Source organism: Cryptomeria japonica, chromosome 6, assembly GCF_030272615.1.
Source record: "Cryptomeria japonica chromosome 6, Sugi_1.0, whole genome shotgun sequence".
Taxonomy (NCBI): Eukaryota; Viridiplantae; Streptophyta; class Pinopsida; order Cupressales; family Cupressaceae; genus Cryptomeria; species Cryptomeria japonica.
The window spans coordinates 264,387,545-264,404,099 of record NC_081410.1 but is presented as its reverse complement, the minus strand read 5'-3'; the positions used below and the strand labels follow the sequence as shown (position 1 = coordinate 264,404,099).

At 37.9% G+C, this 16,555-nt stretch overlaps 1 protein-coding gene across 1 annotated transcript in view; it reads right to left on the bottom strand.

Annotated features, from left to right (window-relative positions):
* Window positions 1-1,841: 1,841 nt before the first annotated feature.
* Window positions 1,842-16,555, bottom strand: part of LOC131062582 (uncharacterized) — a 36,287-nt gene continuing 21,573 nt past the window's right edge. Inside the window, exon 2 of the mRNA XM_057996275.1 lies at window positions 1,842-2,226. Within this exon, the coding sequence (XP_057852258.1) occupies window positions 1,842-2,226 (385 nt within the window). The remainder of the gene's footprint in view (window positions 2,227-16,555) is intronic.

Sequence of the window (16,555 nt, the reverse complement as noted above, 5' to 3'; positions counted from 1 at the left end):
CTAGAACCTTGATACATCACAATCATGAGACCCTTTTGGTATAGGATCCCTAAGAGACTAGTGGATAAGATGTAGTTCCACATTATGATTGATTTCAGTACTTAGATTGATGATGTGGTGATTAATTGTGCATGCCTAACTAGTGATTATTTTATAAGATTGAATTGGTGTTGCAAATGAGTATATGACTGCATGTGAATTGTTGGGAAAAGTAATTGAACCATGTTATGGAATCATTTTACCTTGCAGTGCACATTTTGATGCAATATGATTTTAGATTCTATATGATCCAATGATTGGATAACATTGATATGATGTATGCCATTTATTTCTGATTTACAGTACTTCACTTATGATGTTAGAAAACATGGATGCATACCTTATGAATGATTGAATTCATGATGATTATGATGTTTCCATTGATTAAATTATTTCATGTGGATTCTATTGGATAAATTGATAATTTGATTGTTATGATTGTATGCAAAGTGTCTGAATTGTACCCTTTTCATATACTAATAATGCATGTGATTATTTGAGATTATTAATGTGCAAAGTGAGATGTGCAGGAAAACTAATCCATGTGACCATGGAAACTATTTGGATAATCAAGCTAAACCTATGTGTGTTTTTGAAGCCAAGGGTTGTCTATTTGGAGAGACAACACCTCATGTGTAATGTGTTTTTTTTAAAGTGCGAATGCTTGAACGTGTGTTTAATTTGTATTTGTTAAATTTGTTAATTCCAAAAAGGGACATGCCATGCATATTAAAGTATTGTGAATTTTTATGGTGTCACTTGACACTTGTGTTGTGAAGTGAGTTGGCAATGACATATCCCTTGGAGTGAATTTGTATAAACAATGCATTATTCAAAATAGCTTATTGTGGTCCCAATATGTCTTGGATAGAGAACCATTGGAATGGTCAACTCAAGTTTGACCTATAGGTAAACTTTAGGTGAGTTTATAGAGGTTGAAACTAACTCCTAAGGTTAGGTTTAGGGCATTTTTGAAGGTCCATATGTTCTACTTTAATAAGAAAAATAGGTTTTCAAGACCCGAAACCTTTAACATAGGAGATTAAGAAGTATCATCATAGAGTATCCAGACCATTAAAAACTGTTTAAAAAATGACTGGCAAAAAGGCCAGTAAATAGAAAGGACAACAAAAAGATACAAACAACAAAACAATAGAAACCAAGAAAACACTGCACAGTTAAAGAGTCTTCAGGAGGTCCTCTGCCTTAATCACCAACTGGTCATAGGTGGCTGCAACAACTTTGAGTTCATCTAGGTCCTTTTTAGGCTTCTTCTCCTTCTTTTTACCTTTGGTTCTTGTTTTGGGTCCTTGAACATCTCCTGTACCTTTAGTGTCAGGGTCAATTTCCAGGATGTCCTTCTCCTCATCCAATTTGCTGATGAAAGTTTTGGTATTACCACCAGAGACCTTCATAATGTTTAAGCTTTGCTCTGCGATACTTTTGAGACATTCCTCAATTTTACTGACTTTACTGATAGTTCCTGACATAGTTTGATCCATAGCATTAGCATTCACTTTCCTCTCCAGCAAGTTTTTTTCGATTTGCTTGAATCTGGGTTTGAAGGAGTCTCTTATATTTTCAGCTTTAGCAACTGTATTTGTCAAATCCTCCATATAATCTGCCATAGTCTTCCCTTCACCAGTGTTGATAGTTTCCAAAATCTAGATTCTGTGGTTGAGCTTCTTGTTGTCATCCATAACTTTCTTGTAACTAGTGATTAACCATTCCATGGTGTCCATAAAACTTTTCAAACTCTCATGAGGAGGGTTTGAGGGGGGATCTATCTTACCGGAGTTGTCCTATTCCTTATTTGGGGTGTCACCAATAGTTCCTTTATCTTCAGCCCTATGAACTTCTCCAGTGGTCACCTCCTCCATGTTCTGATCAACATCCAAAATCTTTTTCTGTTTATGTTCCTCCAACTCCTTCACATTCTCATCCTTTCTCTTTTGTTTGTTTTTGGTCTGAGTATAGGCTTTGGGTTTCTTTTTCAGAGAACCCTGGGGTTTCTCCTTCCCTGAATTTTTAGAGACCTCCTCCTCCTCCTTCGAGCTTATCTGGAGAATTTTGCCTTTAGATTTCTTTCCCTTTAAGGAGGAAGGCCTAGTTTTCAAAAGTTTCCTCTTCTTGCCAACTTGAACTTCCAAGTCATCCGTTCTCTCCTCAGAATCACTCGTTGGATCACTGTCAAAACCCTCATCCAAAGAAAAAATAGAGTCTGACCCATCCCCCTCAGACTCAGAAATAAAGGGTTGTGGGCGGGCTATTTGGTTAGCCTTGAGGTGGTCATAAATAAGAACCATTAAGCCTTGATGCATGGCAATGTCACCCGTAGGGTTCTCTTTGTAGACCATAATGATGGCATTCATAGAAGATAATAGAAAATATGGAATGTTAACCTTCTCGTCATGCCTAAAATGATTCATAAAAACAAAATGGTAGCCTTATACTTTAGTGAATCTACCATCCAAAGTAATATAGCACATTATTAAAAAAAGGACCTCCCTCCATGGTTTAACAAAAGCCCTAGGGGGATAGTAAGTTTTACTTAGCTTCACCAGGCATTTTTTCTCCTTTTTAGTTTCAGGATATCTTTAAATGGCGTCCTTGCTCACTTTTCTATCTCTGTAGTGGTTGCTTCCTTCCCTTTGGAGTCTCGTGGCCTGGGCAATAAGGTCTTCATCTATGACAACTGATTGGTCTCCCATCTTCAAAGTGCCCTTTCCCCAGTTTTTACAAAAGAAATTGGTGACTATGGCATCCTGTCCATGGAGCCTCTCCATAAATTTTGAAAACCCTCCCTTCTGTAGAATGTTCCAGACCACCTCCTTTTCCTTCCATTCCTTACAATAACTAGGTTTGTAGCATCGCCTATTTCTGCCCATATTTTTGCTATTCAGAGTTCAGTGTCAAAACTTGCAGAGAGCTTTCTACAGAGAGTTTCTCAGAGCTACCAAATTTACCTAGAAAGTGTGGGAAGTGATAGATTGAGTGTTATAATAAATGGTGCTGACAATATTATAATTGTTTGAAGTACTCTTTTTAATCCATTTCATTATTGTTTTGTACATTAATGATCTTTGGGGTGCTATTGTATCGGTCTTTAAAAATGATTAATCTGGCATCCTCTAGGAGGCCTTGTTCTCCCTTCCAAGTAATCATTTCATCTTGATTGAGTGCTACATTAGCTGCCCAGTCAGCAAAACCATTCGCTTCACGGTAGATGTGAGATATGTAACTTTTCTCAAAAGTGTTAATGAGGTCTCTAGCGGCCTTTATAATGTTATTAATAGACCATGAGGGCTTAGAGGTCCCCTTAAGGCATTTGATGATGTTGTTAGAGCCCCCTTCAATCTATATGTAGGGGCAATTCCATCTTTTTGTGAGGAGAATACCTTGGAGTGCTGCCATTGCTTCTACCTTGTGGTTTGTTTGGGTTCCTATTGGAACAACAACCATTTCCTTACATATACCTTTGTCATCTCTAAGAATAGCTCCACATCCCGCAGGGCCCGGATTACCTTTTGTAGCACCATCAAAATTGACTTTGAACCAACCATGAGGGGGAGTTTTCCATCTTGCTTCTAATATTTTGTTTTGCTTGGGGTCAGAACTGTCAACATACTTTAAATTCCAGGAACTTAAAATGTGAGATTCCAATGGGTTGATCAAAAAGCAAGGACCCCCAATGATCCCAATGTTCTCCACAATCACCCATTATATTTTTTGGAACACAATATCCTGAGTAAGATAAGTGTCCCTAAAAATACAATTATTTCTTTCTTTCGATAATCCCCACAGAATGTGAGTGAGAGATAGCTGCCACATAGATCTCAAAAAGGAGTTAGACCAACGGTAATTCCAGGATTAGAACAACTCGTTGATAGTGTTAGGAAACACCCAATCAATGCAAAAACTCTTAAGAAATCTTTCCCAGATAGAAGCAAAATAGGAATGGTGGATAGCCAGATAGTCCACTGACTCTTCCTCCTTAATACATAGAGCACATCTATTAGGAAAGGCAAATCCTCTACCCTTGAGGTTATCTCAGGTCAAGATTTTGTTTTGAAGAATAGTCCAATACAAAAAGTTGATTTTGGGGGTCAGACCCTTTAACCAAGCTTTATAATAGAAAGGATTATTAGAAGGGGTAGGGGAGAGAACACCATACATTGAAGAGACAGTGATATTACCTTTGGGTTCATATTTCCAAATGAGGGAGTCTTCCTCTTTATTCAACTAGACCAAAGATAGATGATTTTTGAGCTTGATAAGGCTTGGGTGAATACTTTCTATGTTCTATCATTTATTACCAGTCCACTATCATTCAACTAAAGGACCAAAAGTTCTAATATAGGAGGAGGCATAAGGGGCCCATTCTGGGAAATCAATCAAAGGTTTATAAAAAAGCCAAGTGTCTTCCCAAAAATTAACTTTCCTACCATTGCCTACTTTCCAAGTAACCCCTTTAGCAATGCTATCTCTGCACTTAGAAGCATGATTCCAGATATGGGACCCACTAATATTGATTTCATAATTGATAAAAGAGGAAAGAGAGGAAGATAGAAGAGAGTACTTACTTTGCCAGATTTTACACCATTCACTCTCTGAGTGGAACATTCTGCAAACCTGTTTAGACAAGAGAGCTTCATTTAAGATCCGGATTCTTCTCAGGCCTAGACCACCTTTACTTTTCAGTTTGCATACCTGATCCCAAGCCACAAGAGACATTATTTTCTTATCCTCAACCTGTGACCATAGAAATTTTCTTTGAATTTTCTCAATTGCATCAAGATACTTGACTGGAATTCTGAAAAGGCTTAGGGCATAGATAGGTATTCTTTGAAGAGAAGCTTTAAGAAGTTGAAGCTTTCTAGCTTGACTTAAAAGGGCTCCTTTCCAACCAGCTAGCTTTTTATGAAACTTGTCCACTAGAGAGCTCCAAAAAGAATCAGGAGGTGTAATGCACAAGGGGAGGCCAAGATAAGTCGCAGGAAGATCAACAATCTGACATTCTAGGATTCTAGTGATTCTATGATGTCTTCTCTCTAGAGTATTGATGAAAAAAACTTCGCTTTTGACCCAATTAATGAGCCGACCAGATGTAGAGGCAAACTTACAAAGAGTGTCCTTCAGGGTTCTAGCTTCTGAGATACTTGACTCCCCCATGATAATGGTATCATCCACAAACTATTGGTAAGAACAGATAAGATCAGCTGAAGAAGGTTGGAGTCCCTTAAAAGATCCTTGCATAACCATGTTTTCTATATGTATACACCTAAAAATGGTCTAAAGATAATTAATTAAATAAGCAATTATTTAATTAATCTCTCCTTCCCAATTTAATTGAATTCACTAAGCATTTTGCTTAAATCTCTCTATCATCTACTTATTAATAAATCTAAGGATTTATTAAATAGGTTCATTTCATTTCAACCCTTTAATTAATTAATTCAAATTAATTAATTCCCTCCACCAAAATCATTTCTTCTAATTTCCTAATTAATTAAAACAAATCATTTATGAGTTGTTGAGATTAATTATCCTTTTCATATTATTTGAATTTCTAAATTCAAATTCTCCTAACTTCTGCCACTCCTAAACCAAACCATTCCTAAACCTAACCCATTCTACCTACCACCATGTCCCCTTTCATCCAACATCTTCTAGAACCTTTGTGACACTTGTCACTAAGTGTTCCCTTTCATCCTACCTCTTCTAGAAGCCTCTTGACACTTGTCACCATAGAGATGACTAAGTGTTCCCTTTAATCCAACTCCCTTTGCCAACCTCCTCCAATTTAACCATTGATATCTTCAGATCAATCTCAACCGTTGATTCATGCCAACTCACCCCTAGCCTTGGGAAATCCTATAAATAGACCTCATTTTGGAGCACAAAGGGTCCCAATTTCATATGATTTTTGCATTTGATCCCATCTCATTCGTAGCTTAAGCATTGTTACTATAGGCATCTAGCTTATAGTTTATCAGTTTTAGCAATGTTATCATGCTCAATTTAGCTTAAATCTTAGCTTAATCATGCTAGGATAATCAATCATTCATATAGCTTAATCATGCTATTATTTCTAGATCATGCATCTTAATCATTCAAATCCTCCATCTTAGTGTATTCAAGTCACTGGAATTTGCATACTAAGATCTGAGAGCAAAATCCACACTCACATTTACTAGGAGGCAATAAGTCGATTAGCTATGGTTTTGTGTTTCATTGATTATGTCTTCTAACCATTGCTTGTAATGATTTATTGAGTGCATTGTGTTTGCAGGTATAGGTACACTTCATAGAGCATGACACCATAGACCTACCAAAACATTCAACCATAATAATGAAGAGGATAGGGGAAATGGGATCCCCTTGCCTCAGTCCTCTAGATGCTTGGAAAAAGGGGGAATGGGAACCATTGACAAGAACAAAAAAAGAGGCTAAGGTAATAAGTTGATTGAAGAGGTCAACACATTTGGTGGACAACCCATAAGCCATAAGAACCTTCACAAGAAAAGACCAATCAACCCGGTCATAGGCCTTAGAGAGATCAAGCTTGAGGATGAGACCCTGTTTCTTAGCCCTAACAAGAGAGTTAATATTCTCATGGATAGTAATAATGGAGTTGAGAATTTGTCTTCCTGGGACAAAACCATTTTGCTGATGATTAATTAGAGAAGGAAGGACAATCAGGATTCTGGTGGTAAGAACCTTGGAGATAATCTTATAAAAAGAATTGCATAAGCTGATTGGTCTGAACTTGTCCATGGAGTCAGCACCTTAGGTTTTAGGAATAAGTGCAATGAAAGTGCCATTAATTTCTTTCAAAATTCTTCTAGCCCCAAAATATTCCTTGACCCCATTGGAAACATCCTTCCCTTCATTGTCCCAAAAATCTTGAAAAAAGAACATGGGGAAGCCATCTAGACCGGGGGCTTTGTTACCATCAAAAGAAAAAACATTTTTGATTTCCAAGATCAAAGGAATAGAAGAAAGGAAGGCATTCATCTTCTCATCAATGAGACAAGGAATATTTTGAAGAAAAGAAGATTGAGCATCAACATCCAACCTGTGATCCCTCCTTAGAAGTTTCGAAAAGTACCTTTTGGCCTCATTCCTTATCTCTTCCTCCTTGACTAGTTCCCCATTATCCACTGCCAATTTTTTAATCCTATTTGCCACTTTATGTTTGATTGTCGACTCATGAATAAATCTTGTATTCCTATCTCCTTTCTTTAGCCAAATGCATCTTGATCTCTGCTTCCAAAAAGTTTCCTCTTTAGCAATGATTTCATGGTATTTTTTAAGGGTCCCATTTTCTTCAGCTAAAGACACAGTACTGAAACCATCCTTCTGAATTTGGTCCTATATTTTCTTAAGGTCATCCTCGAGTTTAACTTTGGCCTCAAAAATATTCCCAAAGTTGGATTTATTCCAATCTTATATTGTCCTTAACACTTTTAAGTTTCTTTACAACTCTCTACATAGCAGTTCCCTCTACTTGGATACTCCATTTCTGAATATTACGATTGATGTCAAGGTGATGAGTCCACATTTTTTCAAATCTAAAAGGAAAATGTCTTCTTCTATTAATTGGGTCAGCAATGAAGGTGATGAGAAAATTATTTGACCCAACTCGGATGTGGGCAGACAGGGAGTAGAAGTAATGTCTGGACCATTCATCAGAAATAAGAGCCCTATCAAGATGAACTTGGATAAGATCATTAGCAGTTCTCCTATTAGTCCATGTGTAATTTCATCCTTGTATCTCCACATCGTTGAGAGCCTATGTATTTATGAAGTCCATAAGGGTCAACCTACTTTCCAACTGAGAGGGGCTTCCACCAAATTTTTCCTCCTCTCTCAAAGGAGTATTAAAGTCTCACATGACCAGCCAACTAAGATTCTTGAAGCTGTCCCTAGTTTTTATAAGTTTTTTCTAGAAGGAGTTTCTAGCTTTGAAGGTGTTGGGTGCATAAATGTTGGTGAGGACCCATGAAGTTCCATCTTTTAAATGCTCAAATCTAATGTAAGAGAAATTATTTTCTTGAATAAGAACATGGCCTTTGACACTATTAAGATTCCAAATGGTAGCTATACCTCCCAAAGCACCTTCTGAGCTACCACCATTGATACTCCTATTTTTAAAAAACTTCAAAGATTCAACTTTTTCTCTACTCATTTTGGTCTCTTGAATTAGAAAAACATCAGGTTTACTGTCCCTTATCATATTCCTAATGATATCATGTTTATGAGGATTATTAAGTCCCCTAATATTCCAAGAGATAATCTTCATAGTTACTTACCAATTTTTAACTCCTTAAGAGTCTTCTGAGTCCCGTCTGCAATGTTCTTACTGGGCCTCCTTGTCTCTAAATTTAAGGTTAGAAGGTCGACCTGGGGAAGAGGAGATATACCCAACATCTACTTGAGCTATTATGTTGGATTTCCTTAGTTGAGAAGCTGAGGGAGTGGATCCTTGTTCCTATATTTTGGTATTTTCCAGTCAGCTTCTTTCTCGAGAACCGCTTCCGAATTACTGAGGATTCTGGATATTTCATCTTCACTACCCCAATTAGGGAGTCTATAATCATGTGAAGCACTATTTACTATTTTTGAGTTTTGATCTGAGTCTAAAAGGTTCATACCCAGTATTGCATATTTTTGGGCTTCTTGCATTTCAGAGCTTATTATGAGTGGGGAAGAGTTAGTCTCTTCTTCTTGGGAGCTCGAGATCTCCCCTTCCTCAGGTTTTTCCTCTTTCTTTTGCATTTCCTTATCAACACAAGTATCAGCGATGACCACTTCAGCTGTGTCTTTTGAAGATTCAGTTTGTTCTTTCAATTCCTCTATTCGGATCTGCTCTGTCATAGGGTTGTTTACTTTGGTTGACTCATTTCTCAATACTTAATGGGTTGGGGGATTGGAGACAAAAGTTGAGGATACCACTGCCTTATTTTCCCCCAAGGATTCAAAATAGTTGTTATCAATAAAGTCAGCTTCCTTATTTTCTAAACTCTTAACTTGCCATACCTTTTTATCTGGTACCTTTTTACTTTCTACCAGGGGTTTAGTCTGCTTGATCTCTCCTTGAGGCTTGATAGGACAAGATTTTGCCCAGTGGCCTACATTCTTGCAATGGAAGCAGGCAAAGGGGATAGATTCATATTCTATTTGTTGTTTCCATGTTCCCAACTTTGACACTATATCTATTTGTTCTGGCATGTCTGCATCATGGGCTATCCCTACACAAAACCTAGCATGAGTGAGTCTCCTTTTTGAAGTTGTGACTGGGTCTATAGAGAGGAGTTCGCCAAAGGAGCTTGCTATTCCTGAGAAGATTCTTTCTGCCCAATATTCAAGAGGTAGACCTGGCAACTTTACCCAAACTGAAACTTGTGCTAGAAGAGAGTCATTCATGTTCAAATTTGGATGCCATTTCCGAAGAACCAAGGTTGTCTTTCCTATCATCCAGGGACTACCACAAAGTATCCTTAATTTATCTTCTTCACACAAGAAGGTAAAAGATAGGAGGCCTTTAGGCAAAGCTGAGATTTCAACATTACCCTTCAGAGCCCATTTCTATTTGACATAAGACCTTACAACTTCAATGTTTGGACGCGAACCCATAAATTTGCCTACCAAGGAGTTCGACATATTGTTTATATTATGATCCAGAACCAGATCAAGGATAGAGATAGCGGACTTTCCATCGGTTGGATCAGAAATATTCTTGACAGGAGGTAAAGAGGATTTACTAGATAGTTTTGTTCCAAAAAGGGATGACCATTTTCTAGATTCTTTTTCGTTCTCCAAGGTCTCTTCACATGGGCTGGACCCCTCGCTGGACCCCTCCCTCGAAAACCCAAAACCCACTTTCTTCTCTGGCAAAGTACCACTAGTCTGCGGAATGTCAATGACCTTCAGAATGTCCAGAGGTTTTTCCTTCTCTCCCATAGGACCAACTCCTTCATTCTAGCCGCTCCCACCATTGGAACCAGAGTTCTCTCCTTTTAGAGAATTTGAATTTTGAATTCTCCCATTGCTGCTTCCTACTCCTCCTAGCTGCATGTTGCTTCATTTTCCAAAATTAAGGCCCATATGTTATACCTATGGGTAAAGGTCAATTTTAACCATGTGACCATTCACATGTGACTATCAAGTCACTTCAAAAGTTGAGTTTTCCAAGATGGACGGAATTTAACTTTTGAGGATTTCTCCTTAGTTAGACAACCTTCCATTTGAGTGATAGTTTTTCTTCCCCACCTTCTCTTACCTTTTGCAGTTGCCATTTTTAGAAAACATGTAATAGGTTGGGAAGACCAACCTATGAGATCTCACATCCTTTCCAAGAGGTTGGAAAGTGTGAGAAGAGTCTACTTAGGGAAGGGATTCAAACTTAGGATTTTGAACACCCACTCTCCAATCTTGGAGAATTAGAGTTGTTGTTGGAAATTGGGTTTTAGAAGTCGCATTTTAAGTTTTGGGAAGAAATGACTAGTATATTGGGCAGCTCTCCTTCAACAATTCATCATACCATTTTCAGGATCAAAGGTTGGTAGTGTTCTTCCATGCATATTGAATACCATTATTAATGTGAAGGAAAAAAAAAATTATTCGTGTATTTTAGCTTTGTTGTTTATGTGATTTTTGGAGTTGAATGTGGAAGCTCCTTCTTTGTATTTGTTTTTGTGAGTTGTGTTGAGCACTATTTTTAAAAAATAAAAATATATAAAAAAAAAAATGTATGTTTCCATAAGCATGAAGACTAATGGATATTTCGACCAGCAAACTGTATCGAGCATTGCAGAGGAAGTTTCATCGAAAGAAGTGTTTTCATCGACACAAGCACTAAGCAAAGGTATTTCGGCAAAAGGTTACCTTCGATGAATGTAGAAAACCACTCATCGATACTCTAAGTTTCATTGAAAAAGTGAAAACAAAAGGCGAAAAGGCAAAAAGGTGATTTCGAAGGAATATCATTACCGAAGAAACTCAAAAGGCATTCATCGAAATACAAGTTTTCATCTATGAACATGACGTCGAGCAAAGGCAAAATTGTTTCATCGATAAAGAGATATCGATGAAAAAGGGATATCGATGAACATACATAGGCCTTCACTGAAGAAAGAAACTCACCGAAAAGAATGATTTCGATGGAAATTACATATGACTTATCGAAAAAGGGGACTATCGATGAAAGAGTGATTTCGATGAGTCTTAAAAGCGGCTTCTTGACATAAGCTTTTCATCGAAATAATAGTATCGAAGAAAATGAGCTTTCGATGGAAGATTCAAACACTCGGCCGAAGACAAGGGTTTCATCGATAACTTGAGATATGAGCATTTTGAGCGAACTGTACTTCCCGCGAAAGAGTTAAAGGCCCAGTTGAAGAGTGTCACATCTGCAATTAAGTTTAAACACTTGAGTAACCATTATAGATGCAGAACATTAACTGTACACAAGTTGCCCATACGATTACAGTTGAACTGAGTGAATTTTCGTAAGAACCAAATCGATGCTAAAAGATTGAAAATTGCAAAGAACTTGCGGAGACTTGCGAGCGATAACCAGAAGAATTGAGCATTCCACCAAGTAAGTGTTGTCTCTCTTATTTACTGTGATTATGGAACCTTCGTCTTCTTCTTCTAAAAAGAGTAGGAAAGGAAAAGAGCTGAACCCTGAAGAGAAGCCCAAGAGACAGAAGAAAGAAGGGAGAGCTTTGACTCAGGATTTGTTAGACCAGTGTCCATCGTCTAGTGTGAGGTCCAAGAAGATTAAAAGTGAAGAAGAAGGATTAGAGGATAGATTTGAAAATCTAGGAGACATTTGGACCGAGATAAGAGGGCATGAATTATTTTTGTTTGGTTACAAAAGAAGGGATGCACCTGAACCCATAAGCAATCTATGGAAGAAGAACTTAGGCAAATTAGTAGTCCCAAATGTGTTTGTAGATGTAGAATTAATGAAAGCTCTGGTAGATTGCTACAACCCAAGAACCGAAACCATATGTGATTACAGAGGGAATACATTAGTAGTAATTAACAAACAGACTATTGATATGGTTTTTGATTTGGACTGGGAAGTAGAGGAGAGTATCGATATGAAGAAACTTTCACAAGAATTCTTTAGTTTGGAAAATATCTACAGGACTTGGAGACTACCTGTTCACAGGCCAAAAGTGGGTGGGTCATTTGTTCAGTTCGGAAAAGATGACAAGGTGCCGTTTGATGTCAACCACTTTCATCCCTATTTCAAGTATACATATTATGCTGCAGCCCAAGTACTAGGCCTAGAGGCTCATCCACTCATGGATATTGGGGTTATGGTTCTGTGTGCCGACTTGCAATCAAAAGACCCTAGGTCATTTGATTTTGCCACTTATGTTGCAGATGCCTTGAATCATGGGCTAGAGAAATTGAAAGGAGACCTTGTGAATGTTCATTTTTCATTATACTCCATGTTAATGCATATCCTTCTTTATTATGGACAAGAAATTAACTTCTGGCCAGATGAGTTCAGCATTAGATCTTATGATAAGAATGGTCTGAAGAAGCCGGTTCAGTTATGGGTATCAGCATGGGACCAGAGGTTCATGAATAACCAATATTGGCATTTTCAAGAATACTTTGTGAAACCTCTCAGTGCAGCTTTTGGGCAACACAGGGATTACACTTTGTCTCCTGAAATCAAGAGATTTCTCAGACCAAAGGACTTCTCTCCAGAGTCACAGATTGAACATAATTGGGGTGATTGGTATTGCCATGATAATCACACAGAAATAAGGGTATTTGGATATGAAGGGCAACCCCATATGCTTCCAATTACGGTACCAAATAGAGTGGCTAGCTTGGAGATTATAAGGCAATTGTCTATTGCCAGTGCTAAACACTTAACTGATTTCGGTAAACAATCTATTGTTCTAGGTTTATTAGTTTTTTCTGATTTCATTGTCAAAAGTTCAAAAAGTTATCATTTACTTCAGAATAAATTAGACTATTATGGTATGACTCTGGGTGAGCCTAGGGAGAATTTTGATCCTGAAGGATATATAAGAGCCGCCAGAGCCTCACAGAAACTCAAAGCTGGAATACATGTGGCCAAAATGCCAGATGACCTAATCAAGAACCTTGAACGAGAGGAGGCCAAAGCTTTAAAAGGAAAAAGTGAGTTAGTTTGGGAGGCCTACAAATGGAAAAGGGCAAGGGGAATGATAGATGGAGACCTAATTGGAAATCTCCAAGATCCTCTGGAAGTAGCTAAAAGGCTGCTTCAACATGAAGCAGAAATTATGCACAGAGTGCCTTCGCAATTCCTTCATTTTATTAATATTGAGAAGGACAGTCAGCCCCTAGCTCACATGTCACCAAAGTCGACTGCCAGTAGTATCCCACCTGATTCTCCTAGGGAAGATTATCCCCCTGGTTTTGAAGCAGAAATGAATATGGACACTGGCGAGATTAACATCAAGGATGTTGTTGATATCAGAATGACTGAGCATGAAGACTTCATTACTGATGATGGATTTGCCTCTTCTAGGGAGTTCCTCTCATTTTTGTACCAATACAAAGGAGCTCATGTAAAACAAAGCATGGCTGGAAGACCAGAGGAGGAACAGATGAAGAGATTACAGGATGAAATTGATGTCCTCATGAAAGACATGACTCCTGAGAAAGGGAGGAGACTATTAAAAGAGGCTGGTGTAATCATCTTCTCCGGTTGGGATATTAACTCAGCACTCTTATTTGATGGCTTCCTGAAGAGACAAGATTTGAATCAACAGGTGTTGCCCCAGGAGGTAGATAAATTGTTCCTAGGTTCTGGATATGATCCAGACAAGAAAGCTCTCCTACAGTGGGCACTGTATCCAAAGGGGAAGAGGCCTATCATTGTAGACATTGAAGAAACTTTTGGACACCTCATGGTTCATCAGGTTGGGAAAACTGATCCTAGGGTCACTGCAAAGCTCAACTTGGATGTTGCAAGATTGAACCTGGACCAGACAGAAATTTTGATCAGAGAGAACGTCACCTATAAAGGACTGTATGAAAAATCTAAGGAGGAAAATCAGAAGCTGCAGGCAAAAGTATTGCAACTAGAGACGGGGACTCCTATCAGCGAATACACCTCATACCCCGCGGGGCGCAGCTTGGACGATGTCTCCGATGCTCTGTACTGGAAGTATCAAGCAGAAAAGGCCAATAAACGTGCAGACAATATCCAACAAAAGATGGACAAATTGGTCAATGACATCATAGGACATCGGTTTAACACCATGCTCTTACAGGTCGAACCATATTGGATAGTATACAACGGAATGATAAAAGTGCTAACAAAGCATGAAAGGTTAAGAGCACGATTGCAAGAAGTACTAAACAATGTCGATACCATGACACCAGAGGAAAAGGCTGAGGGGAATGCGTATATAGAAAATCATGTCAAACTTGAAGATACGCTGAGAAGAGACTTAAAAGAATTAGATGATGAGAAACCTGTTGGAATGCCCTCCGTTTACAAAGAGGGGGAAGTGATATCTTTGGAGGATTTGCGAAAAGAGCTTACCAGCGTCAAGGATTGGGCCTTATCAGAGATAGATCGAAGTAAAGATATGGCTCCTACTGTCAACCAGATAATATTCAAATATTTGTCGCTGGGAGATGAATTGAAAAAACAAACTCCTCGAATCAAAACCTTCAGAGATGACGACTATATTCATCATCTAGGACTTCTAAATCTCTTTTTGCTTAAATTTAGAAACACTCAAGTTAACGACTAGTATTTTGAAAAGTCGTGTCTCTTCGTGAAAAGCCTTCATCCTCATATATATATGAGAATGATTTTTGTAATGAAAAAAAAGAAAAAAGAAAAAAAGATCAGATAAGAGAAAGATGGCGATGTATGACAGCCTGTAAGTTTTACAAATTTCGATGGAATACATGCTATGAACTATTGCTTTTCTTTGCGTATGTGTTGTGGATTATCTCACTTTGTTTTGGCAATCGTCTGTGATATTATCTAAAGTGATAAGGTTATTCATATTCTTGAAATCAAATATGTGCTTCATGTTATAACGTTGAAACAAAAGTTTTGCTTGCGAATTGTAATTGTTCCTTGCAGTACTTCATTGATTGGTCCCTTAAAGGTAGGGTTAAAATTCATTCAATTAACACATGATATAAGCATTCAAATTGATCTCAAAAGAAATAATAACCGACAGGTCTACAAAAGGGTGGATTAAAAAACTGTCTCACAGGCTCGCATAATAAGTCCTGAAGAAAGTGCAATGACTCTGTAGCCCAAACAGCAAAGAAGGCACTGGTCAAAACAGATTACACTCATCATTATATTTCACCATTTGTTATTTCAAAAAGCAAATAGAAGTAGTTAGGAAACATAGATCGAATAGCTTCTACAACAACAATCTTGAACTCATCTGCTATATCTCCATCCAAGGAACTCATGCCATTTCAAAGATCAGGAGGTATCAAATTAGGATAATACATCTGCTATAAAAAGCACTGGTTACCGGAGACATTCAGTGAATAGGTATACCCGCCTAGGTCCTGCAGAGCCTAAAGTGAGAGAGGTAGCAACCAAACAGGTTCACTCTACATGTTGGCCAAGTCAATTGGAGGGTTTGATCATAGAAGTTGGCATTTCCTTAGAACCTATCCAATCTGTTGATTTGAGACCCAACAAGTTGTATTATTATTTGTGTTATGGGTGTTTCAAGGCCATACTCACCCTTGGGAGGGTAGAGTAGCCTTGGGGGTGAAGGGTTGCTTGACAGCCTATGAGTGTAGAGACTCTCTTCTTGGAAGACAGGGATACACAAGGGTTATGAGACCCTTGCTACATTATTTTTATGCTTATGCAAAGGGGCTCATAAGGGGAGATATGGGCTTGTAGGCTATGGGGGACATACCATTTGTTTTGGGTCAAGTATGTGACTTGAGTTGGTTATATTTTGATAGCCTTGTGAAGGCATTTGTTCCTCTTTCTTGCAGATCTCCTCTAGGTACTTGGTCCACCTTCACCCCACAAAGTTAGTCACATAGTGACATTGTAAATCCTTGGGTTCAGAGTTCATGTGTTGTTTGAGTTCTTCTTTCTTTTGTGGTTGTGTTTATTTGTAACCCGTTTAGCTTTGGTCACAACCTATCAATTTTATTTGCAAGTATTTATATGGGATAAAGGATGGAGAAAAGCCAAGTTCATGTGCAAGTCTCCTATTAGATTCATTTGGAAATTAAAAAAAATATGTATTGTAACAAGCCCTCATTCTTGTAGAAATGTAAGAGGCTTGAAATTGTAACTGTGTTAATATTGTAAAGTGGATTAAAAAAGAAAAGATTGTATATTTACTTTGTTGTATATTCATTTCAAAGAAATCAAAGAAGCATTTGAACAATATTCCTATATTGTTATTTATTATCATGAAATGGAGTAGGAAATGTAAACTTATTTCTTCTTTAATGTCTATTGGAAAAAGAAAAATATATAAAA